General features: G+C 42.4%; 1 protein-coding gene and 2 long non-coding RNA genes across 17 annotated transcripts in view; 1 reads left to right on the forward strand and 2 right to left on the reverse strand.

Moving 5' to 3' along the window:
• The window catches only part of LOC310766305, an 818,379-nt gene that overhangs the window by 236,793 nt on the left and 554,872 nt on the right, over positions 1–26,714 (reverse strand). The gene's annotated exons all lie outside the window — the stretch shown is intronic.
• LOC310760369 (MAX gene-associated protein-like) lies at positions 462–25,691 on the reverse strand. 15 transcript variants are annotated; one of them, XM_083608725.1, is made up of 19 exons: positions 25,122–25,691; positions 23,424–23,592; positions 21,921–22,992; positions 18,441–19,341; positions 17,341–17,431; positions 17,057–17,152; positions 15,270–15,401; positions 14,095–14,193; positions 13,294–13,913; positions 12,303–12,416; positions 11,133–11,433; positions 8,075–9,102; positions 7,259–7,621; positions 6,804–6,925; positions 5,673–5,721; positions 5,067–5,249; positions 4,476–4,587; positions 3,912–4,151; positions 462–2,990 (listed from the first exon to the last, which is right to left on the reverse strand). In XM_083608725.1, the coding sequence occupies exons 3-19, from the start codon at positions 22,919–22,921 to the stop codon at positions 1,744–1,746; spliced, it is 6,699 nt and encodes a 2,232-aa protein (XP_083464851.1). In that variant the 5' UTR covers positions 22,922–22,992; positions 23,424–23,592; positions 25,122–25,691; the 3' UTR covers positions 462–1,743. The 15 variants fall into 15 exon arrangements, with proteins under 15 accessions (XP_083464851.1, XP_083464857.1, XP_083464860.1 ...); XM_083608731.1 differs by having other exon boundaries at positions 12,303–12,419; positions 25,122–25,227; XM_083608734.1 differs by lacking the exon at positions 25,122–25,691 and adding an exon at positions 24,905–25,061 and having other exon boundaries at positions 12,303–12,419.
• Positions 2,872–8,024, forward strand: LOC310766246. The gene is made up of 3 exons (XR_014549971.1): positions 2,872–2,992; positions 6,880–6,983; positions 7,580–8,024. It is a non-coding gene; the product is annotated as an uncharacterized lncRNA (long non-coding RNA).

Below are 26,714 nucleotides of genomic sequence, written 5' to 3' on the forward strand. Positions count from 1 at the left end.
GACCAGCATGACTAAACTGTTTCTGGCACAACAGAACACCGTGACGGAAGCTAGAGCACACAAACGCCGTTTACCTTCCCACCACAGTGGTACCCATTTATCTACTTGTACTGGTATGCTTTCGAACTGCTAGGTTGGCAGAAGCTGAGACAGAGCAACAGGAGCTCACCCCGTCGTGCAGATTCGAACTGCTGACCTTCTGACATAATACATATCTTACCTTCAACGTTTTATATAGCTATATTCAAAATTAAGCAGAGTAGTTGAGAGAAGAAAATTTGCTAGATAAGACAAAAGCTGCCCTAAATGTGTAGTGTGATGGATGTGACTCTGAGGGGAAGGACCCTTACATTAAACTTAATTGCACAAAAGCAAAATGTAACTGGAACTGTAGCATGAAACAAGGTAGGTATTCTTTCAGAAGATTCTTTGTTTTGAATTTGCTATTCAGGAGTAGGCTATCAAAAGGAATTCACATTTATTGGCATGATTTATGATTGGAAGAAAAAGTACTAATTGTTAACTCTGCTTCAGTACTCCCTCCTGGCTTGAAGTTTCAATCATTAGCAAAACTACAAGAATGAATTGTATAAAACTACAAAATACCTTTACTTTACATTTCAAAGCTGAGTTTCTATAGATTCTTTGCTGTCGCTTACAAAATGAATTTGAAACATCTTGCAAATAACAATTATTGTTGAACAACCTGATCAAAACTGTTTAATTTACCTGTAGCAGGGTAAAACAGTTTGCAGTTTTGCAACTAAATTGGTATCAGAAGTTTGGCAAGAGGGAGGAGGAACCAGCCAAAAGCAATGAACAAAGAGTACACTGATTGTTACCTAAAAATATGGCCTCCTTCAGACACAACCACAGGCATGTGGAAGCTGCCAAACTTGTCATGTTATTTCATGTGACTGCACCATACATGTGAATACTTAAATCCTGTGAATTGAGCCAATTGCACATCTCTTCCCCTGGCCCTCATATTGGGAAAGTGGCAATCAGCTCTGCTCATATAGTTGAGGTAATAACAATCTGCAAATACTCCACGGCAATGTGGAGTAGTATAGGGACCCAATTCCCACTTGACAGGATTTAGTTTGTCTTATAAATAATTATATAGTGAGATGACAGGACTTATGTATGCATACAAACATGCTTCTTTTTAGAGCATAACCATTCTTTTGAGTAAACTGTGGAAGAAGTTTGGGACGAATAGATATAGTCAGTCCTCTCTCTAGGTTGCATACATTTTAAAAATGATAGAAGAGAGGGAGGATTGGCAAATGAAAGTTTAGAGGAACATATAAATTTGTAGTCTGAGGGCGAGCTGGGAAATGACACTCCCACTGATTTTTATTTATTTTTTAATTTATAACTAAATGTTAAATTTTTGTTCCACTTCCCGAAGAGAACATGTGACAAAGTCATTCTGATTTCTTACAAAACTAATTATAATTATATAGCTCTATAATGATATAGACCTATATCATTAGTTAATTTTGGCTCACCCAAAGATTTTTACTAGGAATTTAGTGTATCCTTAATCAGACCATTCACAAAGATCACCCAGCTTCATAAATTAGACACAAACCCCTCTATTCAAAGTGGACCATATGACCTTCAATCCATGTATGTGTTGAAGTTTTCTGAGAAAATAGGGCATGCACCTGCCAATATTTTTAAAATTAAAGCTGCAGTATTATTTTGATTTTGCAAGGACAGTTGCTAATGTAGGTGTTACTTTATAGACCTGTCCTTGACTGCTGAATGGGCAGCTTTTAAATCAACAGATGACACGTTTGCACCAACAGGTGCCAACAAAGGCATCATCCTGGTGTTTTGCCTTCCTGAATCTAATAGGAAGCTTGCACTTTTTAGTCCAAAGGGTGCCAGTTTGGGCATGGGCTTCCACTGTGTGTCAAGGTGGCCAGGTTCCATATTAGTTTTCATCTGCAGAACTGGAAGAGACACATTTGTAGTTTTTGCCATGCATGGTACATTTTTCCAGCTTCTCCCACTAGTTGTTGAAATGTTACCATTTGGGTCCTTTACTTCAGAGTCCGGCATTAGATTGAAAACACCCGATTCAGATGAAGGATCTCTCAGGTTCCTGTCACCATCAGTGAGATCATCGTCTTCCAACTGAAGCAGGAGTGGAGTTACAGAACCACTACTCTCTTGCACAAAACAGAGGTCCTTATAGCTCTCACCCAATTTGCCAAACTGAAAGTGAAAGCCTGCTGCTGCAGCAGCTGATTCCGTGCAGTTTCCCATACCTTCCAGAGAAAACTCAGTGCTTGGGGAGTTGGGAAGTTTTGATCTGTCTGGGGCTGCATCATTCAGCTGCCGATTGAGGGATACAATTTCATTCAGAAGTGAGGTGAGTGTTTCATCAGTGCCATCATTCTTTAGGTCCATTAAGTCACTTGCATCCAGTGCTGGTTCAGGTATTGCAGAGGCTACTTTTTGCAGTTCCATTTCTACCCCAGAGTCCTTGAGTTCATTAATCTGTAGCTTCTGAAATGAAGAATCCTTTGACTTTTGTCCCTCACCTCCCTTGCATATATCTTTTAACCTAACCCGATTTCCACTTAACTCTTCAATGAAGAGTTTTGTTGCAAATAATTCTGGGGATCCCTTCATACTGGATACATTTACTATTTGTGGAAAACAGTTTTCTTTTTCGCTAAGAAAAACTTGAGCTGTTCCAATAGCATCCCTGTGTTTTCTGGAAGACGGTTCCGCATTTCCTTCAGACTGAAAATCAGTTGTTTCCTGCAATACTATCTGCATGGAAGGTAAGCATTTCTGGGAATCTGTATCCAGAGTTACATAAGGTTTCTTATTTAAATCCAGGAGTAAATTTGTATTTTCTTCAGTAGCCAGTGACACCACATTTACTATTTCTATTTCCTTTGTATTTTCTTCAGTAGCCAGTGACACCACATTTACTATCCTTGGCATCATTAAGGAGTCTTCATTTTCTGTAAGTAAGCCCAAACAAAGATAGGCCCGTTAGAATACTGGTGAGAGGGGAAATGGGATCTAAAGAGCAACTTTTGGCACTGCTAAAGCCTGGAGGGATACTTGTAAGATTCCCAACCCCCTCCCCCGAACGTATCACAGATCTGTCAAAAAAAGTCCACCCTGTTTCAAAGGGGCTTGTTAAATAGCATGTGAGGCTACTGTTTGAAAAGTAAAAGCCTAAAAGCTTTTATTCCATCTGAAAAACAGAAATGCTAACTATAAGAGATCAACTGCAAAAAGGAACAGAAGTGTCCTATATGATGATGAACCAAAACACAAATGTGGTGTAGTGGTTAAGAGCAGTAGACTTGTAATCTGGTGAACTGGGTTCGCTTCCTCGCGCCTCCACATGCAGCTGCTGGGTGACCTTGGGCCAGTCACACTTCTCTGAAGTCTCTCAGCCTCACTCACCTCACAGAGTGTTTGTTGTGGGGGAGGAAGAGAAAGGAGATTGTTAGCCGCTTGAGACTCCTTAGAGTAGTGATAAAGCGGGATATCAAATCCAAACTCCTCCTCCTCCAAGTGGCAATTCACAAGCCATAAGAGCAGTGTGCAGAGCCACCTTATAGGAATCAGTATAATTCTGCCACTCCTGTCCCTCTCCCAGCCAAGCTGTTCACTCTAAGGAGATGCCTTTTCTTTGAGTGAAAGGCTTGGGGTAGGATGCTGTATGCCTGGCAACGTGATGGCGGCCGCAAGCTGCCTTTTATGGGATGGCTCCACACACTTCTGCAAGCAAAACTAGACTTTGACTGTTTATTATTAGTGTGGGGGAAGGAGGTGCTCCACTCAGGTACACATCAGATCTATGCTTCCCAGAATGCCCTGGGGATTTTGGTTTCACTTTGTATAAAAATCGCCTCCTTTCTGCAGCCTACCTGTGACACTGCTTCTGTTCTTGGAACATATCAATGGTTTTGTAAGCCTGTTGGACAGGATTACCGGTTTTGTCTCTCTAGAAAGAGAAAAGGGGCTGTTTTCCACAGTGGAACTAGTAGTTCTCGCTGTTTTAATGATTTCCACCATATCTTGCTGGTTCTGGTTCTCCTGTTCTTCTAGTGCCTTCTGCTTTGTAAAAATGTATTCTAGCTTCTTCAAGATCGCTTCCTGTGACTTGCCTACAGAGAAAACAAAGAGTCGGATATCCCTCACTTTGCAATTCAAAGGAACAAAAACACACATTAGCTCAAAATACAGTATTTCATAGTGCAAGATTAGTACCATTTCCAACACACATGGCTCGCAAGGATATAGTTAGCAAGCAGAGCATCTTTAATACCATTTGCGTCTTTGAAAATATAATCCTTCGAATCCTACATGAACAATTCATCCCAACCACTTTGAATCATCCTAGTATTCTCCTATGCTGGAATTTCTTTCTTCATCTACATGTTTTGTTTTGTTTATTTTTTTAAGAAAACCTGTCCATGAAGTCATCTCACCTGAGAGTGCAGACACTTTACGAATCAGGGTGTTGCGCTTGCACAACAGGAACTTCTTGTGGCTTGTCAATTGGTCTGCCTGATCTCTTAGCCTCTGGATATCTTCAGTGGCCTGGAAAGGGACGAAGAGGTCATTTTTACATTCCAGAGCAATATTTGGGGGGGACAGCTTCTCTTCTCTACTCTCAAAGCATCCTAAAAACAAAGCAATGACAGAAACTTTGCAGACATGTTAGCGAATCAGCTGCATTAAAAAATTAGGGCCTTTGTGTATATTAGGATAGCAAGTTTCAGCTGGGGACAGAGGAGACAAGGCAAAAAATGCTATTGGTGGAAATAATTATCTTGGCAATTTGCCACTACAGTTAATTGGCTAATGTACTCAGCGAAAGAAAATTAAGCCAAATGCATTTGTCCAACATGGAGCTGAGTTGCTGTGGCACGTTAGAACCCCCCCCCCCAAAATATTTGTATCTCTCTTTTTTGCATCTTCCAATTTAAGATTTTTTATCTTGCTGCTGTTAAAAATCAAGTTCTCCTCTTGATGAAGAGGCATTTCCCTCCACATAAAGCTAATGATGAACCATCTACCTGCTCGAGGAGGATGCGCTTGGCAATTCTGGGAGTGCTGTGCAATCCCAAGGCCCCCTGCAGTTTTTCAAAGAGTTCTTTCATTTCATTACGCCGACGCTGTTCATCTGCTGTGTGTTTCGGGCGATAAGAAGTCATGCTTTGTGTCCAATTCTTTGGTTCCTTTTTCCAGAGTCCAGACGGCTGTGGACAAGAAACAGCACTTTCACCAGACAGGGGAAAAAAATGCAGTGACTGGTATAAATACTTGGGATTTTATATTATCTCCCAAACCTGGGCTTCTGCATGTCTCCACAAAGCTAGCCAGATGCTGGATGGGAATGCATGAATAAGCTAAACAGCTGTTTGGTTTTGAAGGTGCAACACTGGAAAACAAAGGAGCCACACAGGCTACTGCGCAGCAGCTAGGATTCTCACTTGGGTCACCAAGGGGGATGGGGAGAATGAAAAGGGCCTACCAATCCTGTCTCATGGCACGCGCATAAAACAAACAATGCCCTTAAGTAATTTAAAACAACAACAACAACCCACTACCAGTCAATGTATATTTCAGCTGGAATACACACACCACAAAGACACAACAGTAGAAAAGAAATGTATATTCACCTTAGGGGACTTGTCCATCACTTTACTTGAAGAGTCATGAGCAAGATGCCTAGAAGGATTTAAAAAGAGAAGTTGTGTTTAGTTGCACAAGTCAATCTGGCTCAGATAATAGCTTAACCTCAATCAAAACTGCAAGAAAACTTTCTTTGTGCCAAAAGGATCAGGAAGTTGTGCTCTGGTCACACAGGAAATGTCCCCGCTCTGTCCCCTCCTTCTGCTGTGCCCTTCTTGCTTTCTCACTCTGCTCTGCATGCTACTCAGTCTCTTGAAGTAAACAAATGAATGAACCAAAGGTTGCCTGAAACAGCACATCTTAGGCTCTTAGGACTCTCAAAAATATAATTTGAACTAACATACAAATTAAAGCTGTCCTATATAGCCCCAATAAGCTGATAATATTTGTTATTTTTTTAAATTTAATCTTTGAGTACTAACATTAGTGATTAGGAAACAGCACATCAGCCTATTTGCCCATCTAGCCCAGGACTGGTCCCAGGCTGAGGTTTTCTGATCTCTTGATTCTTTTAAGTGGAGATGGCAAGAATCTTTTTCATACCAAGCAAGTGGTCTACCATCAAGACAAGTTACCACGGAGTAAATTTAGCCTACAAGTGTGTACATCCTTGTATAAAGTCATAGCAGGAAGGAATTCCCACATTACAAATCAAGGTGCCCAGTCTGCTGTGTAGTTGCAGTTTCTTATGAGACATTAGATTTCTTTTCTCAATCAGTGAATCCAGCCCTTCAGCTATTTGCTTGATTGCTCTGGGTTGGAAGAGGAAGGGCTCTGTAGAGGGGCCAAAAAGGGCTGAATTTAAGCTGTGGTTGCAAAGCTTGACGTTCTACATTGTATCCTTGAAAAGTGGTTCAGAGGGCAGGCCACCTTTCCAGCCGAAATGGTTCCCCAGTCCTGTCCTAAAGGCTATGAGCTAAGTATATTTTAAAAAGAGCTTCTGGGTGATGCATCATTGCAAAGTCTCACTGTGTGAACCAAATAAACCGCACAGCAGAGCCTTGGCCTGCATTAAAAGTAACTATATCTGCTAGACATAATAAAAAATAGCACTATGCTAAAAATCCATTTGCTGATGTGTCTTTGTTGTTGTTGTTGCTTAAAAAAAACTTGCTTACAACTGTCTGGGAAGTAGGGCATGAGCTGCTGTAGTTTTCAGGTGAGAAATAATACTTTTCTTTGAAAACTCTTCAGGTTCAGTGTTCATTTTCTTTTCACCTTGACTGGAGTCCCTTCCATTCTGAAACAGAACATTAAAAAGGCAGTTAAACTCAGTCCTGCAGAGAAGCTCCAGTCAGGTAATGTTTCATTTCAAACTCAGAATGTGGTGTGTTTCTTCCATGTGCTAGCAGAGAGGAGGCAACCAGCAAAGGCAGGTGTGTTCATGGTAAACCATTGGCTATGGTATATTGTGACATGGAAACTGGCCTATTACTCAAACATTAATGCTCAGGGTATAACTGAAGAATGGTAATAAAGACCATTGTTTTAATGTAAAGTTGCAACAACTTGTTAAGGTGTATAATTATTTAACTTTGGTGTTCTGAAGATTAAGTAACAAATTGAGTCTTACCAATTGAGAAGTATCACCTGCAGCTTCTTCAGGACAGTTAACATGATGTTCCTTGTTGTACATCGCTGTAATGCTATAGGTGTGGTCTAACGATACAGCATCGGGATGGAAGATGGGAGAATCACTGGATAATTGCTCTACAATTTCGGCATACTTTTTGACCATCTCTGAAGTAGTAGCACTACTCTCACATATGATACTTTCAGAATGGAAATCCGAAGGATGTGCTGGCAACTTATTTTCTTTTAATTTGGTATTGTATATTGTGATTTCTGACTCTTTGGCCTCCACCGTTTTCAAATGTGGTATTTTTTCTTCCAGCTTGACAGAACTGCACTCTCCTTTCCAATTGGTATTCTTTACCTGGAGGGATACAATATGATGGACAGTGGAGTTTGGAACGTTTTTCAGCTCTGGAAATTGAACTACTGTAGTTAGCCTAATACCACAAAACAAAACTCATCTACGGCATTTGTCAAGACTCCATACACTCCAATTTCTGACTGAGTCATGAAAATATTTACACACTTTTTAACCACAGAGGAAGTTAAATTCTCGACAACAGAATTTTTGCAAGAAGTTCAAATTCTGTGAGGAAAGCAAGTCTGGATGGTAAAACTGGAGAAATTAGTATAAAGAGAAGTTAAGGAAAGGCAAACAGTAGAAAATTTATGCACACACCTTGGACCCAAAGATCCAAGGCAAGTGACGGCAGTAATCTCAATTGGTCACAGTGGTTCGCAAATAAATTGTGTTATAGTAAAAACATTTTGCTGCCAGATTTGTTTTACAAATTAAAGCATGTGGGATGCTCACCAGTGTTTCAGCCTGGTGGTCAGAACTCCCATCAATATCTTCCTCTGCAGAATCATCTGTTTTTTCACCATTTCCTATATCATCCTTGGTGATACCAAATGACATAGGACCATTTTTCCAATAGTTGGTTTTAGATGCATTTTTCCCTAAGCATTTAGCAACTGGATTCTGGGATGATTTGCTCCAAGTTCTGTGGGGCTCAGCAAGGTCATCCTTAAAAGCTTGATTCTCTCCCCGTAAACCAGAAAGACCTTTTTTATAGCAAGAAATGTTACAGTTCTCCTGAACATTAGCACTACTGTTAGGAAGATATTCTTGGGCACTATCCACACACTTCTTTCCTGGTGTGTAATTCTGGTCCCTTGTACAGCAGATCTCAAGCTCTCCTCTCTCTGTTTCCTTGACATTTTCTATTTGCATGGAGTCACCCCTCTCTTTCCAGTGCCTCCTTAGCAGTTCAAAGTCATGTTGATTTTGCTGCCGACTCTGAAGCAATTTGGCCCTTTTCTGCTGCTGCTTTTCTGTATGGCTCATGCTTACAATCCGCTGCAGTTTACCAAACAACGTTGGCTGTGTCTGCTTAGGTCCTTCCGAATCAGTCACGGGCCTTTGCATTTGGGCAATGTGTGTTTGCTCCCCATTTGAACATTTCATATGCGGAGCCTCTTCCTGACGTGTGGGGCTTTTCTGTAATGTATCACACACAGGAACGTCAGTTTGCAAACCATCTTCAGCCTCATCTGACATACCTTCAAGGTACCTCACATGCTGCTTCTCACTTCTCACAGTCACTTTAACTGTCTTACTTGGCTTCCTGCAAACATATGAATGGTCTGCCAATATCGCGTCTGATGGAATGTCAGGATGCAATAAAGGTTCCCCACTTAATAATTCTCCCCCTGCATCCACGTCGTCTGGAGCAGTCTTTGTAGCAGTTGCACTTTTGTCAGGAATAAACATGTCCCCTTCTTCCTTCACCCACAATGGCAAATCCGTAACAGCTTGGTCTGGCTCTGCACTACAGACTGCTGAAGGAAAGATAACAAGCAGCTTTAATGCTCTAATCAATGGAATAGCAGCGAGAAGAACCAAAACAAATCCTGTGCTGTTCATTTTACCTCTAGTAAATAATAAACTAGGCAAAAGCGGGGAAAGGAGCAACAAGTAGGAGCGAAGGTCAAATCACAAGACTCCAATTGATATCAAAGCGGGGAAAAGCAAGAGCTTTGAAATTTAGCGCAACAAAGAAGACACTGAAAGTGGCATTCTTTTTGAAATCATTCCATTACCCATCCTCAGTCATGAGTGGTGTTTGTTTTGTAGCCCATGAGGGAAGGGAGGGATCCGTGTGCTTAGGGGTTCCCTGAAGTATGCAGATGCCAAAAAAACTGAAGGAAAAAAATGAAAGGTGTTTTAAAGGCTTCGTAAGGACTGTGAATGTGCACAGCACACGAAGAAGAATAAAATACCAAAACAATCTTAAAACATCCTTCTACATACATCAAGGTCATGAGAAGTAAAACACGCATGGCTCCATCGCCCACTCAATTACCTTGGGATGCCTCTAACTGCTCAGGCCATTTCCTACTTTATCACTGTTTCCTTAGCAACCAGGCCTTCAACAGGGTTGTTGACATTCCCGTCCCTATCTGTTCCTTGGAAACTTTCAAGGAGATGCCGGATTTCACTCAAAACAGACATAGCAAAACACCCTGAATGACCATCTGTGGCACTTTCAGGGTCAGATAGGAAAGGAATGCAGCGTAGGAGTCATAAAATGCAGGCAAACCAAATCAAGCCTAATACATTCTAGCCAAAGGTTCAAGACAATCAGTATTGGAATTTTTTAATTTTTTAAGAAAGGACACCCTGGGTCTTGATAATTCTTACATCAGCACCATTGCCATTCTAAGAGAACAAGCGAGGTGCTCATGGCGAGTTCGGGCGCCTCTTTTTCCAGAAAAATAGCACTGTAAATAGGCCCTTGTGTTGCAGGTCCAGCATATATATATATATATATATATATATATATATATATTCCAAAAAATGGATAAGCCCATCGCAAAGAGTAACATGACAATTGTACGTGCCTCCTTTCATGTGGGAGACAGGGGAGGAAAGACTGAAACATGCAATAAGCGGCAGTACCCTCAGTGGTGAAAAGCATCCTAAACGGATCAAGAGAAAAGGTAGGGGAAATCCATGCCACAGAGATGGATGGGAGGGCAGAGTGGATGAAATTTGTAGGATGACTGGGTGCTCACCCATGGGAGGAAGCCAGGAGTGTAAGGGTTCAGCACTAAAGGGTGCCAGTAGGGCAGATGTTGGAGGAACAGTCCTCTAATTCAGTGTTTCCCAACCTTGGATCTCCAGCTGTTTTTGGACTACAACTCCCATGATCCCTAGCTAGCAAGATCAATGGTCAGGGATGATGGGAATTGTAGTCTGAAAACAGCTGGAGACCAAAGTTTGGGAAACACTGCTCTAATTCACTGCTGATCATAGAAACTTAAAAGGCAGGCATGGCACCTTCTCTGCCCCTCCACCCTCATCTAAGACTAAAAAAAGTAGACATAGCGAGTGACATTTAGAAATCCATGACTCCCCTAGCAAGGATATTCTGAACGCACATGTGAAACAGAAATGGAACCATATCACTGAAATAACGTCAGGTCACCACACCAGCCTGGTTCACACATCATGGTAAACCAAACCATGGCTTAGAATGAACGTGTGAGTGTTCCAAAAGCAGCTTATTTATCCCCAACCTAAGATAGTACATAGACACATACATTTGGTTAAAAAAAACAACCAGCAACAAAACACACAGGGTGTGACGGGACGAGAAAGGCACGTAGAAGGGTGGGGGGGGGGTCAAAAGAAAGAATAATCAGATGTTTTACCAGAGAAACCACGGTAACATTTTGTTGTAGTTTCCATTTATACTTGATAACAGTGTCAAGATTTAACACACCTGGATAGTCCAGAATGTTTATTCAGCAAACTCCCAGAAAAAAGTTTTTGAAAATATTTCGAACACTTTTCTAGTAAGACTTACATTCATCATTGCTTCTCATCTGTTTATTAACATGCTCCAGTTTCCAATCCCTTTTTCCGTTGCAGCATTCAGTAATTTCACATAAATATTTCTTCAAGCTTTTCTTGTGCACAGAAACTCCCTTTAACAGGACCATCCTTTTCTTCAGACAATCAAATGTGCACTCTGTCTTGCAGGAAAGTGTAGGCTGGCACATCCCAGAAGCTAAACTAGCACAGACACACCCAAGCTGGCAGGTGCCACTGTGTGCTGGATCTTGGCTGCTGGTTATCTTACAGGTAGGCTTGCTTTTGAGTGAAGTCTGAAAGAATATACAAATATGTATCTCAAGAATTTAGGCAAGAACCTAGACACAACAAATTTTGAACAAATGTAGGGTATAAGATCAATTACACAACACTTTATGATACATAATTTATACCTTGTCCTCAACTGGATGGTATAAAAATGCACAGAAGATGAAGGGAAACAGGATTGTACCCCGTGTGTAACTGAAAGTGAAAGCTAACATCCAATAGCCTTTTAAAACACAGAACATGGAAGCATTAATGTTCAAGATTATCAGGAAAAAAGAGGAATGTCCTGTGCAGTTTTCATTTGTTTCTTATGTTCTTACTACTGTTTAGAGTCTGATCACAGAAGTTCTTCTAAGCAGGCTAAAGCAAGCCGATTTGATCATCATTCTGCAAGCGGCAGTCTTGCTTAAGAGTTCCACAAGGGTCATTCACTAGATTGTTGGTTCAGAATCTCAAAGCAGTCTTGTGAGACTTACCAGACACTTTTTGTTGAATAAAATGGATTGTCTTGTGCATGGGAACATTAGAATCCCACCTCCCCCCCCCCCCAGGATTGGTCTTTTATAGGACATTAATGCGAATAAACTGTAATTATAAGAAGAGCATGCTGTAGCAGGCCAACAGCCCATCTAGTCCAGCATCCCATTCTCACAGTGGCCAACGAGATGCCCGTGAAAAAAATGTGCAAGCAGGATCCAAGTACAAGAGCACTCTTTCCCACCTGTGGTTTCCAGCAACTGGTACCTGGAAGCATCCACTGTACTGCCTCCAGCTGTGGAGACAAAGCATAGCTATCGCGACGAGAAGGCAATGACAGCCTTTTCCTCCATGAGAGTTACAAAGGAAGGCAAAGGAAACGGCCATTTCTACTTACCTGAGGGCTAAGCAGAGATGCTAGAGATAGGTCTGCTCGCTCATTGGTAATGCAAGTCCGTGGCTTCCCATTCTGCAATGCACGACCTTCCAATTCCATTAACTCCACCGGAACCTGCTTATAAATGAATTAATGTCACCACATTTTTACCTGAATCTGAGCACAGAGTATCAACACTCTCTCTCTCTCTCTCTCTATATATATATATATATATTAAAATGACAATATTCCTGCATTGCGCAGGAATGCAGGGTCCTTTCAACGCTGCAATTCCATGATTCTGTGTCTGAGTACTTGGTAGCAGTGCAGGGTAGTGCAATATTTTAAAACAAGGATGAAGTTTATGTTCAAGTACTGCAACGTGAGGATGTACAGCAGTCATATGTGCACATAGTGATATTTGGTCCTGCTCCTACTCAGACTAAACCCTTTGAAATTCATGGACATTACTAACTTAGGTTCGTATATTTCAATGGGTCTGCTGTGAGCCAGACGTCACCTGAATACAACCCTAAATTGGTTTAGAAATGTGAAAATAAATCCCAGAAGTTACAGGTCACACACCGTGAACTTATGAATAATTCTAATGCATGAAGACAACAGAAGTTCCTTTCTTTTCTTACGCTAATCTTACTGTGCCAGTTACATTGCATGTGAAACAGAATTAAGAAATCCTAATGGCCCATCTGAATTTTGCAGATGATCTGCAAGGACATGGTGGTCATATAAAAATGAAATAGAAATGGACAAGTTTTGCCTTGTAATTTCTGAATGAAACTTCTTTACTATGCAGCAGATATGTATACTGAGTTATGCATTTCTCTTTGTTTTTCATGCTTTTTCCAAAAACCAATGACGTATACCTTCCCCACCTCCTGCAAAATAGTCAAAAAAGGATTGCAAAAGAAAAATAACTTGTGACTACGTGGGTCCATTTCTAGCATATGCATATCTAACCAATGACTAAATGGTAAAGATTATTGAAGCTTACCTGAGAGATGATCAAAGTATCCAGAGAAAGGTCTGCCCATTCTTCAGTAATACAGGTTTGTGGCTTCCCATCCCTCAAAGCACAATCCTTCAGCTCCATCAGTTTCATCTGAGATAAATGCAGTGGACAGCTACTCTGTTTTGGCTGCTGTGCTTCATGCACAGTTATTTGCTTTCTCTGTATGTTTCCATCAAATTCTGGCACATGCACATTGTCATCCACTTGGCTATATGATCTAGACCTATTGATGTTTTCTAAGGCAGAGAAATCATGCTCCTGCTTTGAAGGCACTGTAAACTTTTTGGAAGATTTTACCCTGCCTCGAAAAGTTGTTTGTTTATTCTTAGTTTTTCTTCTCCTTCTAAAAATGGAAGGCAGAGAAAGAGGCTTGAAAGCGTAAGTGCTGGATGGAGTAATGATGGGTTTCTTCTCTGGAACTTTATCGAGGGCTTGAGCACTGCTGGCACCTTTGGATGAAATCCGGCAATCCATGGGATAACTAAACAAGCTTGAAGAGAATCCCACACTTTCCATTAGCTTCCCTTCCCTTTCCAAATATTTGTCCAGTTTATCACTGCAGAAGGCAGATCGGTTCTTCAGTGAGTCCTCTAAAATGCTACCTGAATTAATCCAGAAAATGACATAGAGAAAGAAGTCAAACACAACCTCTGAAAATACATCAATCCCAGTTCTGGCAGAAAAGGAAACTCACTTATCTTATCTAACTTATCTAAAAATTCTCAAAAGATCTCCTTTCTGCAGCATCATGAAGGGAAAATATATACAAAATCAATGTCCTACCTTCCTGCTTAGAAGTGTTGTTAAGTCTTCCTTGCCAGCCTTTTATCTTTCTAAAATCATTGGTTTTCCCAGTCTTGGAAATGAAGGAAAGGGTGGTATCTAGAAATGAAGGTAGCAAAGCAAGTTTATTAACGAGGCACAATATTCCTGTCTATAAACAACTGTATATATATTCAACTATAAACTAATTATCACATGCATTTATTGAAAGGGGTACTCAACAGGCGACAAGGGCCTGAGTAATAGCAAAGTTAATTCACCAAAAATTCCTTCTAGAAAATAATAACTAAAATAAGAACAGTCACGTCCTTCATTCCCAGAGGGCTCTACAGTTGCACATACTATAGAGAGCACTCCATTTTCCTCCAGAGATGAACCTTAGCCTTCTTCCCAAACTTGGATCTAGAGAAAGAGGAGACAGGAGTTTCCCTACAGCTGCATAGCACTTTGGAACACGGCTGTATGAAGCCCAGTACAGCTGCAAGTACGATCTCTCTCAAGCTTTAAGGTTGGGAAAAAATCTGGGGGTTGTTTTGGTGTTCCACCTCCAAAGCACTCCAAACACCTCAAAAATATGGTGGCAAAATGTATGTACCCCCACAAAGTCTCGTCTGAACAGTCAGACCTAACGATGCACAATTTACATAATTTATAGCTTTGTTCTATACTGTTTGCATCGTGCGGTGATAATGTAATTTACTAAGACAACGGTTGTACATAGAAAATACAATGAATGGGTTTTTTAAAAAAGTTTGCAAACCAACAAGCCCCAGCCTTGCTTTCTGGAGTTGGGAGTGCTAAGACTGCTGTCTGCCATGAAGTTTCAAGCTCCAGTCTTCCTCTCCAGCAGGAACTAGAAAGGGGGACACGGATTGCCCTCTCCATTGCACTAGGCTTCCAAGACTCTCTTAAATGCAACTATGGAGACGATATACCCTGCCATCTCCCTGTCCCAAGCTGGAGAAGAGGGCCAGAATATTCTCACAGCCTGGAGCTCAGATGGAGAGCACGGGTTGTGCCTGACCTCGTTCTGTGATGCAGCACAAGGTCAGAAGTGAAACCCCATTACTTGTGAAGTGAAACTCTCATAATATCTGGCTGGCCAACAAAAGGCAGCCGGGTTTTATGGACTCTGCTTACCATTCTAACATTTCGAAAAGATACATTATATTTACCTTGACAACTGAGATCTGTCACTTGGTTTTCCCCAAATACATACTCCTTTGAAGGTCTCAGGGGAAGCTGCACACCCAAATATTTCAGGTCAATGCTAAGTGTTGGGTCCACGGAACCCAACTTCAGCCCCACTAGAAGAAGAATACCCCTCGTTAGAGATCTTTACAAGCATGAAGAAAGGCAGGGTGGCCAGTGGTTGCCAAACTAGCACACATGAAGGTCTTTGCGGGCAGGCCTCCCAAACTCTGAGCTTTCGTAAATGTCTCTAGCCCTCTTAAAAAGAAAGGTATAAAACAAAATGTGTAAATACCCTTCTAAGTAATTCATTTGAAATGAGTCACCATGGCTCCTCCTACCTCTCAGTGTTTTTGGCCAAGGAGCGAGTCAGAGCTGTGATTGGTAAGTGAGTTGTTTAGACACCAGGCAGCAGGAATCCAAGGGTCCTAAAGAGTTGCTGTTTCACTTCCTATACACAGGCGTACCTTGGTTCTTGAACACCTTGGTACTCGGACGTTTTGGCTCCTGAACGCCGCAAACCCGGAAATGAGTGTTCTGGTTTGTGAACATTTTTTGGAAGCCGAACATCCAATGTGGCTTCCAATTGAGCGCAGGAAGCTCCTGCAGCCAATCGGAAGCCGCACCTTGGTTTTCGAACCATTTCAGGAGTCGAATAGACTCCCAGAACAGATTAAGTTCAACAACCAAGGTACTACTGTAGTGTAGTTTTCCTGCTCCCGTCTTATTTTCTACTGAAATCTCCTTAGCTTGTCTTTTGTTTTAACCTAGCAACGAGGATGCACCTTTCCTATAGCGTGTTTGTCTGATTCTGTAGACCCTAGGAGTTATTTTCTGCAAAAACTACAGCAAATAAGAGTGGGTAGACATTAAATATCCCTACTTCCTCAAAAAGGCAAATGTGAAAACTTCACAAAGAGGTTGAGGTCTGCTGTACAGGAACTAAAAACCAGACATTCATTAAGAATTTGCTGAATAGTTAACTTAAAGCACAATGGTATTTAAGCCTACTCAGAGGTAAGTTTCTGTGTTTACTGGCGCTTACTCTTGGGTAAGTGGGTTCACTGATAGCAGCCTAGGCTTTGATTTAGGGTTGGCATTTGAGAAAAACATGGTTCTTGTGACAGGCAGAAATTCAGGTAAAGCCTTTTCTAGTATGGAAATGCAATTATTATAAGAGCTTCACTGCGCCAGTACTCTCCAGTTTGGGTTGTGTCATGCTCCCCACCATCAGCCATTTCATGACTGGTGCCCCCAGCACTCTCAAAATTTTAAATGTGCTACTAGTTTAAAAAGGTTGGCAACTTCTGAGAGAATCTATAAGCCACCAACTCCCTCAAGCACAGGTGAAGGGCTCTAATACAAATGTGGGAAGCATTCATTAATACAGTTGTTCATAAACTAAGCTGTTCTTAAACCAAGGTACCACTGCACATTGCATCAAAGTTTAGCTGAATAGACTACAGAGCACACACATGAGAAACAATATCTGAATACTATGTTCTAAGGGCAATTTCGAACTAAACCGTTCTACTAGCTCAGTCACTTCTGGCTGTGCAGTGGAACTTCCCTCTCCCCTCTCTGTATTCCCCTGAAATTGGTTATGGTTCTCCCTCAACCCTTCAGAGCATTTTGTTTGGGGTGGCATGAAGAGAGGAGAGGGACAAGAAGTTATGTTGCACAGCCGAAACTGTGCTAGCTGAACTGTTTTGTTAGATGCTGCTCTAGATAACTATCACAGCAGCTGCGGAATCTATTGCTGATAACATACCTTCTTGAAGACCAGGATGTATCACTTGTCTGTGCCTGAAGGACTTCAAATCTTCTAAGAGCTTTGTTTCCAGAAGTTGTAGGTTTATTTGAGAGTCTGTCATAGAACAAAAAAGTATTATTGACACATACAAATACAAAAAAAAATGTGTATCATATTCTAACATACAAATGGTAAGAATGTGATACACTTAAAAAACCCCAAAAACCCTACTATTTGCTTAGCAGTCTTAATTTGCCCTGCACTAAGGCCACCCCATCTCAATTATGCAGTGTCAAGAGTACCTGAATCATATGCAGTCAGGAAGGAAGCTTCTCCAGTTTGTAGTCCTTCTCTTCCCCCAATTTTATCAAGTCTGTGTTTATCAAGAACTTCCTGTGCATAAAGAGGGACTACAATAAGTGTTAAATGCTTAAGCAAAAGTGGCCTAGACAACCTACCAAGAGTCAAATTAATATTAACAAGATTTAATACATACTAGAGCTGAATAAAATGGTCTGGATTTTAAATTCTGCATGATCACATACAAAAGGCAAGGTCACAAGTACATAAAAAGAACACCCTGCTGATTGGACCAGAGGCCTATCTTGTCTAGTGTGCTGGATGCTTATGAAAAGCCCAAATGCAGGATATGAGCAAAATGGCACTCTCCAGCTCACATTTTCCCAACAACTGGTACTCAGAAGCACACTTCCCCTGATATTGGAGTTAATATATGTCATTAACATAGCCTTCTCCTCCACAAATTCACCCTTTTAAAGCCATCCACACTGACAGCCATCACTTCATCTTGTAACAGAAAATTCCATTGTTTTTACTATGTACTGAATGAAGAAGTATTTCCTTTTGTCTGTCTTGAATCTTCCCACATTGAGCATCATTGGATTGCTCTGGGTTCTAAGTATTCTGAGAGGGAGAAAGAAGTCTGCCTGTCCACTTCTCCACACTATAATTTTTACACACACCCATCACATCCCTTCTTAACCCACGTTTTTACTAGGCTAAAAGCCCCAAATGTTGTAACTTATCAGTGAGTTGCTACAGTCCCCCCTTTGGTTGCCCTTTCACAACTCTGTAGCATCCTTCTTGAGGTGTGAACACAACCGTACACAGAACTCTCCAAATACAGTTGCATCACAGGTTTATAGAAAAGGATTATGGCATTGACAATTTTATTTTTTATTCCGTTCCTAATGATCCCCAACATGGACTAGACACTCACATTCAGAGCTACTGAAACTGAAGAACGTGAGCGTCAAAGCATAGAAGTCCCGCCACCCCAAACCTGCAGTTTTCACAATTAAAAAAAGAAATGCACATTTAGCTTTCAATCTGTCTAGTATAAACTATGCTAGACAATATTAAATTTAAATGATAGATTTACCTTTGATGCAAAGGATGCAAAGAGGACTCCATCTATATCCTCGTAATCAAGCACGAGCTCTGGCTTGGCAAAATCTGGTCCCACATTGCTTGTCATAGCAGACTTTGCTGAGAATTTCAGGGATGGCTCAGTCTCAATCACTTTACGTGGTCTTCCTCTTTTAGGTGGACCAAACAACACATAATCTGCTTTCTTATCAAGACCCCTTCCCAACACAGCCTTCTTGGCTACATTTTTCTCTTTTCCTCCATGAATAAATTTGGTTGACGTAGGGGGAAAGAGGTTGAAACTCATTGCTTTTTTTGTTACCATATGGCTGCTGTATGTTTCAGTATTTATCCATGGCGCATCTTTGCCCAAATAGCATTTCTCTGTGTTATTGCTTCTGAAATGAAGTTCTTTATGTTTTGCTTCCACAACTTTAAGCGGGCTAGCTAGTTTGTTATTTTCAAAACAGACAGGCAAAGAATTTACTGAATGATTCAAAGAAGACTTCTGTGTCTTATAAGAAGACAAAAGAGCTTCAAGAACAGAGATGGTCATATTCTTGGTGGTACCACAGCACTTTAAGGAGGCATCAGGCACTGTCCCACTACCCAATTTTAAAGTTTTGTCTTTGGCAACGCTCTGTGGTTGCTTGTGGGATTCAAGGTCCACTTCTCTTCTTCCTATTTCATCACAGTTTTTCTCCAACTGTGTCTCTGAAATCTTGTTTCTATCTCTACAGAAATATTTTTCTGTTGCTTTATCAGTGCCTTCCCGGTTCATGAGTATCCTCTCTGTATGTACCCTTGGCCCATAAACATAGTAATCTACAGGCTTATCTTTAATGGATATACGGATATCATCATTTGAGTTCAGCTGTGATTTCACACGGGAATCCCTTTCACAAGCTGTTGGACTGGAGAAAGGAAAACAAAAACTAGATCAATGTAATTGCAGAAATTAAATAATATCCTAATAAATTTATTTTGTCCAGTTTATCATGCATTTGTATAAAAATTATGTATCTGTTATTGCTAAGTAATGCAAAACCCTAATGGCTGTGTTTATATATAGCTTTAGCAGCTTCCATTACTAGTGTGAAAGTAAATCAGCCTTCCTTTATCCATCAATCAATACATACATCATTCAGGTTACCTGTGATACCATATATATTTTCTAAAGCGATACATTTGCTGGATGAAGAGTTTGGATTTGATATCCTGCTTTATCACTACCCTAAGGAGTCTCAAAGCGGCTAACAATCTCCTTTTCCCCTCCTCCCCCACAACAAACACTCTGTGAGATGAGTGAGGCTGAGAGACTTCAGAGAAATGTGACTAGCCCAAGGTCACCCTGCAGCTGCATGTAGAGGAGCGGGGACGCGAACCCAGTTCAACAGATTACAAGTCCATCGCTCTTAACCACTACACCACACTGGCTCTCTGGATGCTATAGTCTCTCTGGGTGCTATAAACTCAGATCAAATTTTATTTTAGTGTCACAAAATTATTTCCTTCTGTATTCCCATCTTCTTTTGGTTGATTTGGAAGTAAGTTCCAGTGAGACCTTCTCCCAATTAAGCATGCATAGAATTTTGGCCTCATGTACCTACCTGGAAATAATTACTTTTAAGTAAGTATGCATAGAATGGGACTGACTGCCAGCTTTAGTTTAGCATTTACAGTGGTACCTCAGGTTACAGACGCTTCAGGTTACAGACTCCGCTAACACAGAAATATTACCTAGGGTTAAGAACTTTGCTTCAGGATGAGAACAGAAATCGTGCGGTGGCAGTGCAGTGGCAGCCGGAGGCCCCATTAGCTAAAGTGGTGCTTCAGGTTAAGAACAGTTTCAGTTTAAGAACAGACCTCCGGAACAAATTAAGTTCTTAACCCGAGGTACCACTGTATTTATTTAAATCAGAGATGGGGAACTTTTTTGATCCCACAGGTCAGATTTTGACCTGGCCACACCCTGTGGATCAATTTTGACATATGGGCAGGACAACCTACCTGTCAATCTGAGGACATCTGTATGATGCCACATGATTGATAGGTGGGTCATCCTGCCCTCCTGTCAAAATCACTTACACTGGGTTCCGAAGCGCCCAACAGTCAGCTGGGAACTGCAGCCAGCTGGCTGCCAGGCACTTGGAGAGTGACAAGCATAGAACTGGCAAAGTGCATCTGCATGCAGGTTCCCTTTATGCTCCAATCCTATGCACACTTAATTGGATGTGGGTCTCACTGAATCAAAGAGCCTACTTTACTTAATATTATTGTCATATTAATTAAACCTATTTCCTGCACTCCCAACCCTGCGCACGCACTTACTAATGAAATCATTAAAAGTTACTTCTTTAAGCTACCACTTTAAACGGATACTGCTGGGACTTCAATCTGACCCCTCTGAATTCTAGCACAACATTAAAGAACTCTAATGCCCATCAGTATTCTGATCATGTATTAGGTGGCAACTACCACCTTCTTTTTCTAGGGCTACAACTCACACCAATATGGCACAGAGGAAAACACACACACATCAGGTAGACTGCATCAGATACAAAATGCCATGCTGGCCAAAGCAACCACTTATCTTGACTTTCTGTATCTGGCTGCAGCCAATCACATGCCACAGCAGAGTTTTAGAAGTAAGGGGAAATGACAATATTCACCTTCCGTTTCTCCCCAGCATCTCACTATTGTAAGAGTATGATAATTTGAGCTGGTACTTGCACAGAGCTTTAATTTTTTTAGCCCCCATCTCCAATTCTGCATGCTATCGGCAGTGATAACAGATACAAATAGCATCAAAGGAATGACATAAGCACACTTAGCACTAAGTGAGTCAGAAAGCGGTGCAGGGAGGCCAGGGCACTCACTGGTGGGGAAGATCTCATCTGCAGGCTTAATATGGCCCAAAACACATCTCCAAAATACCCAACCAAGCCATTTCTAATAAACTTCACCCACCCATCAAACGGCATCATGTGACATCTTCTATCAACCATTTTGAACTGCCTACCACATGCCACAGCTTTCCTTGGGATCGCCATAAAAGTTATGTATTCTACATACAGTTCCCACAACACGAAGAGCAGCCAAGATTACCAACGTGGGGCTGGAATGGTTACAACATTTTGGGTGTTTAAGTGTAGGGAAAAGGTAGGACACACACACACACACACACACAAGATAAAAGCCTATAAAATTTTGCATGGTTTGGGGCTATCCAATGAAACTGAATATAGAATGGCCCCAAACCATTTAGGACACAGCACATAGTTAAACTATGAAATTTGTTACCATGAAGTGTAGCAATGGCCACCAACTTGCATGGCTTTAAGAGGATTAGACAAATACATAGAGGACAAGTTTATCAATGGCTACCAGCAATGATTGCTGTGTTCTACCTCCACCATCACAGGCAGTAAGCCTCCAATTACCAGTTGATGGGAATCACTCATCCCCAATAATGATAGATATGTAACTGTACCATTCAGACGCATCACATTTTGTGTCTGGAGTGTGTGTTTCTTTCTCCAAATAAGATTTATACATCTTCCAAGCATTACATGAAGCATCTAGGTCTCTTTGCTTCAGATCCGAAACAACACCTTCAGTGAGACACCTGTAACTGCTTGTAAAGTTAGAAACTCTACGTCTTTTCTGCTCTGGGCAATCATTTTGCATTGCCTTATGTTCAGGTCTGTTGCTCAGACCAGCTTTCTTGAACCCTTTGAGAAATGGGTTGTAGTCTATTTTCAGTTGTGTCATTTGTATGTTTTGATAGGCAGTCACAGCAAAGAACTCTGTCTGTGGGAAAATGAAGGTATGGACATCAGGACCATTTAGCTGAATAACCTCTGTGACTCTGTCAGCAAGCACCAAGTGTAGCCGAGGTAGATAGCGGTGCATAGAGTGCAGAATGATATGCCCTTCCTGGTCCAAGGTATTGTTAGTAAGTTTGAGTTTGTAGAAAGAGACCGGCTGCTGCATCCAGTAACGGCCAGTAGAAGGCGATTCAGGGTGAATGAATACTCTTCCCAGCACATGGGGTTCTGCTTTCCAACTGGGCTCCCAACTATGGCCATTCCATTTATAGCGTAAGTTGTCAACTGGAGAAATATCCATGACCAAGATATACTTCAGCTTGGAGTCTAAGCCTGTTATCCAGTATCGACAGTATGGAAACATCCGCCTTCCCTGCTTAGTCAGAATCATTTCTGTGCCGCGATAGTAGAACTCATTCCACATATTGTTGTTGTCCAAGGTAACAGTAATGCTTCCTGAGGTGCAATCTGCTGGAAGGCAGGTCTTCACTTTCGATTTTACTGGTGCTGCAAGGCCATTGTCCTCTTGATTTGAAACTAAGTCTCCTTGGTCAGCTTTTCCAGTGATCTGCGGCTGTTTCATGAGAACGTAAAGAGCAGGCACTTTACCCAACGCCTTTCCACCATCCTCATTCCCAAAGGCCATTGGTTGCTTCTTCATCATGTACAGTGTTGTAAGTTATCATATCAACTCCGAAGTTGCAAGAGTTCTGACAGCCTTTCCCTCATGGCCACCTTGTTAAGAAACAACAAAATACACAATAAATATTTGCAAAGAAAAAGTAGACTTGAAATAAGAACATAAGTGGAGAAGGAAAGCACATGTGATTTCAGCAGCATGCCCCAACCCCATCACATTTAACCATAGTTTAGTTTAACCGAGGTTTAATATGATGTGTAAACAAGGCCCAGGTGTTTCAGCTAATTAGAAGATTGGGTGGTCAGAACAGATAACATTGTTGCACACCACCCCAATCTCCAAGCGGTGAGAGATTCCGGAGGTCGCAGGCACTTACCCAGAGATCGATTTTGCAGAATGAGGGACAGCAGAGGCTGTGGTGTCTTTATGATATATCATTTATTTACACTTATATACCACTTGAGCCTACAATGAAGGGGCTCACAGTATTAACATCCCAAGAAGATCTTGCTTCTCTCATACTCACAGCCTTAGATTCCAGCAGAAATCAGGCATGGCTTCGTCTCTCAGCCTGATTCTAGCTTCTAGCTCTCACACACATCTCTGGCCTTTGTCCTTCTCACCAACAGCCAGGTAAAGGAAGGTGAAGATATTTGCCCCTAGATGTACAAACCAACTACAGAATAACAGCTTCCCTGTAGAAAAATAGCAGACAAATTTTAAAAAGGCATTAAAACACACACCATCAAAAACAGATAGTAAAACACAATTACACTTTTAACCCAACACCAGTAGAGTACAGTGGTACCTCCGGTTACGAACTTAATCTGTTCCGGAGGTCCGTTTGTAACCGGAAACTACTAGTATCCCGGGGCAAAGTTTGCAACAAGGGGCATCTACTTCCTGGTTAGCGGAGAGCGTAACCCGAAGCATTCGTAAGGCGAGGTACCAGAGCTACGTCACCTAAAGGCCTTGCTCATTCTTTTCTTTGTGCCACTGCAGCACGAAGAAGCTTTCAAACACACAAACACAGAGTTATCAGAACAATTCCAAAAAACCCATTAAACAGTTCCCATCACCAACAAGCACATATCAACCGCATTTCAAAAAGCAAAACTTTAAAGAAGAATTCATGCTGTAAATCAGTGCACAATACCCAAAGGCACAAACCCCCACCCCAACACACTCTTTGTCCTGAATTTCACAAAGTTCATATTTAGTGCATCAGAAGGGGAAAGTAAAGTAAAGCAACACGCAGTCAAACATCCTTCCCCATTGGCTACATAAATTGTTTATGTGAGGTGAACAAATCAAGAAGGGGCCAACTCTGATGTTGATCTTCTCTCCATAAGAAAGGTACAGTGTTGGTGCATCACGCGACCTAACCCCATTTGCCTTTGCAAAAGCGGTCCTTTTCTAGGAGGGAGTTCCGCCGACAACAAAACAGACGGACTTGCGCACGAGACAGCGGTTCTTGCGCGCGGGGGGGGGGGCTGCATTTCCAGCGTCCAGCAGGCGAATAACTCAGCTGAACACGGAAAGCTACCACAGGAAGCTGCTCGCTTCGCTCCTCTTCGGTTTGCTGCCATTCTTTTTACACCCGCACCTCAGCCAAATACCTCAAGGAGGCTTCCGTTGCGTCGAATCAGCCCTGCTCCTGCCCCACAGCCTGCGCTGCTCAGGTGTCCCTCCAGACATCCAAACCCAAGTGCAGCCCTTCGCGCTCTCAATTGGGCGGGAGGGAGACTTGCACCCCAACTTCCCGCACCAACAAATCTGGGGTGGGAGGGAATGAATCCGCCACGCGGGCGCTAAACTCTGACCGACTCGCTCGCCCTTTCCATTCTCATGGAGCCAATCCGGGGCTTTGTCCCGCCCGCCCTCCGGATGTTTATGGTCGGTGGCTCTTCCCATTCCCCCCGCAAGGGAGGCAAGAGGGTGGGCGCCCGCGAAGGGGAGCCTTCCGCTGCCCGCCACCCCCGACCCGCAGCTTTACCTCACGCCTACCTGGCGGGGTCTGGGCCCCAGGTGCCCCCCAGCCCCGCGCGCGCGCACCTCCCGCTGCAGAGGCAAGACAGACACGTGGTGGGGCTGCTGCTGCTGCCAGGCGGACACAGACCGTCCGCTCGCGTGACGTAGAGCTTCCACGGCGCGGGCCGACGCGCGGTCACGTGCACGCCCTCCCCTCCCTTCGGACGGGGCTCCTGAGGGCTGCAGTCCTTACCTGGGTCGGCTTGGGAGCGAGACCCGTGGAAGGCGCGGGGTGGGGCTTGCTTTGGAGCCCGCAGGGCGGAGTTGTAAATGTAGATATCGGGGGGGGGTATGGCATGAGGGGAAGTGGAGCCAAAGGGGCCTCGTCCCACCTGCCCAGGAGAATGGCGCTCGCTCCCTGTCCACCTGCTCGCACGCCGAGCCTTCCCCGGCTGGCCACGCAGGCGCGCGCCCCCTCCTGCCGGGCGCCCCTGCGCCTTTCGAGTCCAAAGCTGGCAAGCACGTGGGAGCTTGATCCCCGCGGAATGTGGCTCGCTCAACTCAGTGCGACTTGCTTCCGAATTTCAAATGCAAGGATTGGGTTGCGGCAGCTTGCAAATTATTTATTTTATTTTATTTTTTAAAGTATACTTTTCAGGTTTATACATTTCATTGTGACATTTCAAAACTTGGCTTCCTTCCCCCTCTTTCTGTGGTTCCTTAAATTTATTCTTAATATCTTCTGCATATCCAAATGAACTTAATGTGCTCATTTATCCATCTTCTTTAAATACATGCTCTTATTAAACTGCAGATTGTTGCAATAATCCTGCCAATTTCTTTACCTGCTTACAATTTCTCTGTAAATATTCAATAAACCATTTCCAATTGCTGCTTGCAAATTTGGGCTGCCTTTTTCTTGCTACCCTAAGAGACTTGATGCTTGGTTTTTTCTTGCAGAGAGCCATTGGTCAATGGGCATAGCCAGGATTTATGGGGGGCAGGAGGACACCCTCCTGTCATTATCAGTAGTCTAGCAGATTCGGAATGGAATGTCTCAACAACAGTTGTTTTAAATTGCTTTCTTTTAACCCCAAGTGCTCAGAATAATCTGTCAGAATTTTCTACGGTTTCTACTTTTTGTTAAGTATTTTTCTTTTATTTACTTGATGTGGGGGGCAGCTGCCCCCTCCTGGCTACACCCTTACCAACAAAAAAGGAGCAATGAGAGCATAGGGCAGTGTGTTGTACACCCGGGAGGGGAACCTGTTCCAACTCGCATCATACCTGATCACTGACCGTGCTGGCTGGGCTGATGAAAGGGGAGTTCAGCAATCTGGGAAGCAAAAGGATTATTTACACTTGGTACTGTATATTGTTCACCCCTTGAGGAACTTTATCTAGTCATGACATCCTCGGATATACATATGCAGTGAAACAGCCACATACTGATTTAAAACATATGATTGCAACCTAATCATATAAGAGATGGAGGTGAGCAACGGTCCAAACTGAACTTGCTGTATAAAGTTCACATCCAGGGTCTAAGGAAATACAGAACTAGATTGGATTTGTGGTGTACAAAGTTTTTGCTACATATAAGTATCTGTGATACAGCCCTAAAACAAGCCTTCAAAAGATACAGTGGTACCTCGGGTTAAGTACGTAATTCGTTCCGGAGGTCCATTCTTAACCTGAAACTGTTCTTAACCTGAAGCACCACTTCAGCTAATGGGGCCTCCTGCTGCCACTGTGCCGCTGGAGCACGATTTCTGTTCTCATCCTGAAGCAAAGTTCTTAACCTGAAGCACTATTTCTGGGTTAGCAGAGTCTGTAACCTGCCTGA

The sequence above is a fragment of the Podarcis filfolensis genome, assembly GCF_964270895.1.
Source record: "Podarcis filfolensis genome assembly, chromosome: 1".
Lineage (NCBI taxonomy): Eukaryota > Metazoa > Chordata > Lepidosauria > Squamata > Lacertidae > Podarcis > Podarcis filfolensis.

Excerpts from the sequence above, each read along its gene's own strand:
- LOC310760369 (XM_083608731.1), bottom strand. The coding sequence starts at position 22,921 with ATGATGAAGAAGCAACCAATGGCCTTTGGGAATGAGGATGGTGGAAAG. Across the intron at positions 12,420-13,293 it reads ATACTTTGATCATCTCTCAG|CAGGTTCCGGTGGAGTTAAT; the intron begins GTAAGCTTCAAT and ends TTCATTTATAAG. Across the intron at positions 6,926-7,258 it reads CAGGTGATACTTCTCAATTG|AATGGAAGGGACTCCAGTCA; the intron begins GTAAGACTCAAT and ends GTTCTGTTTCAG.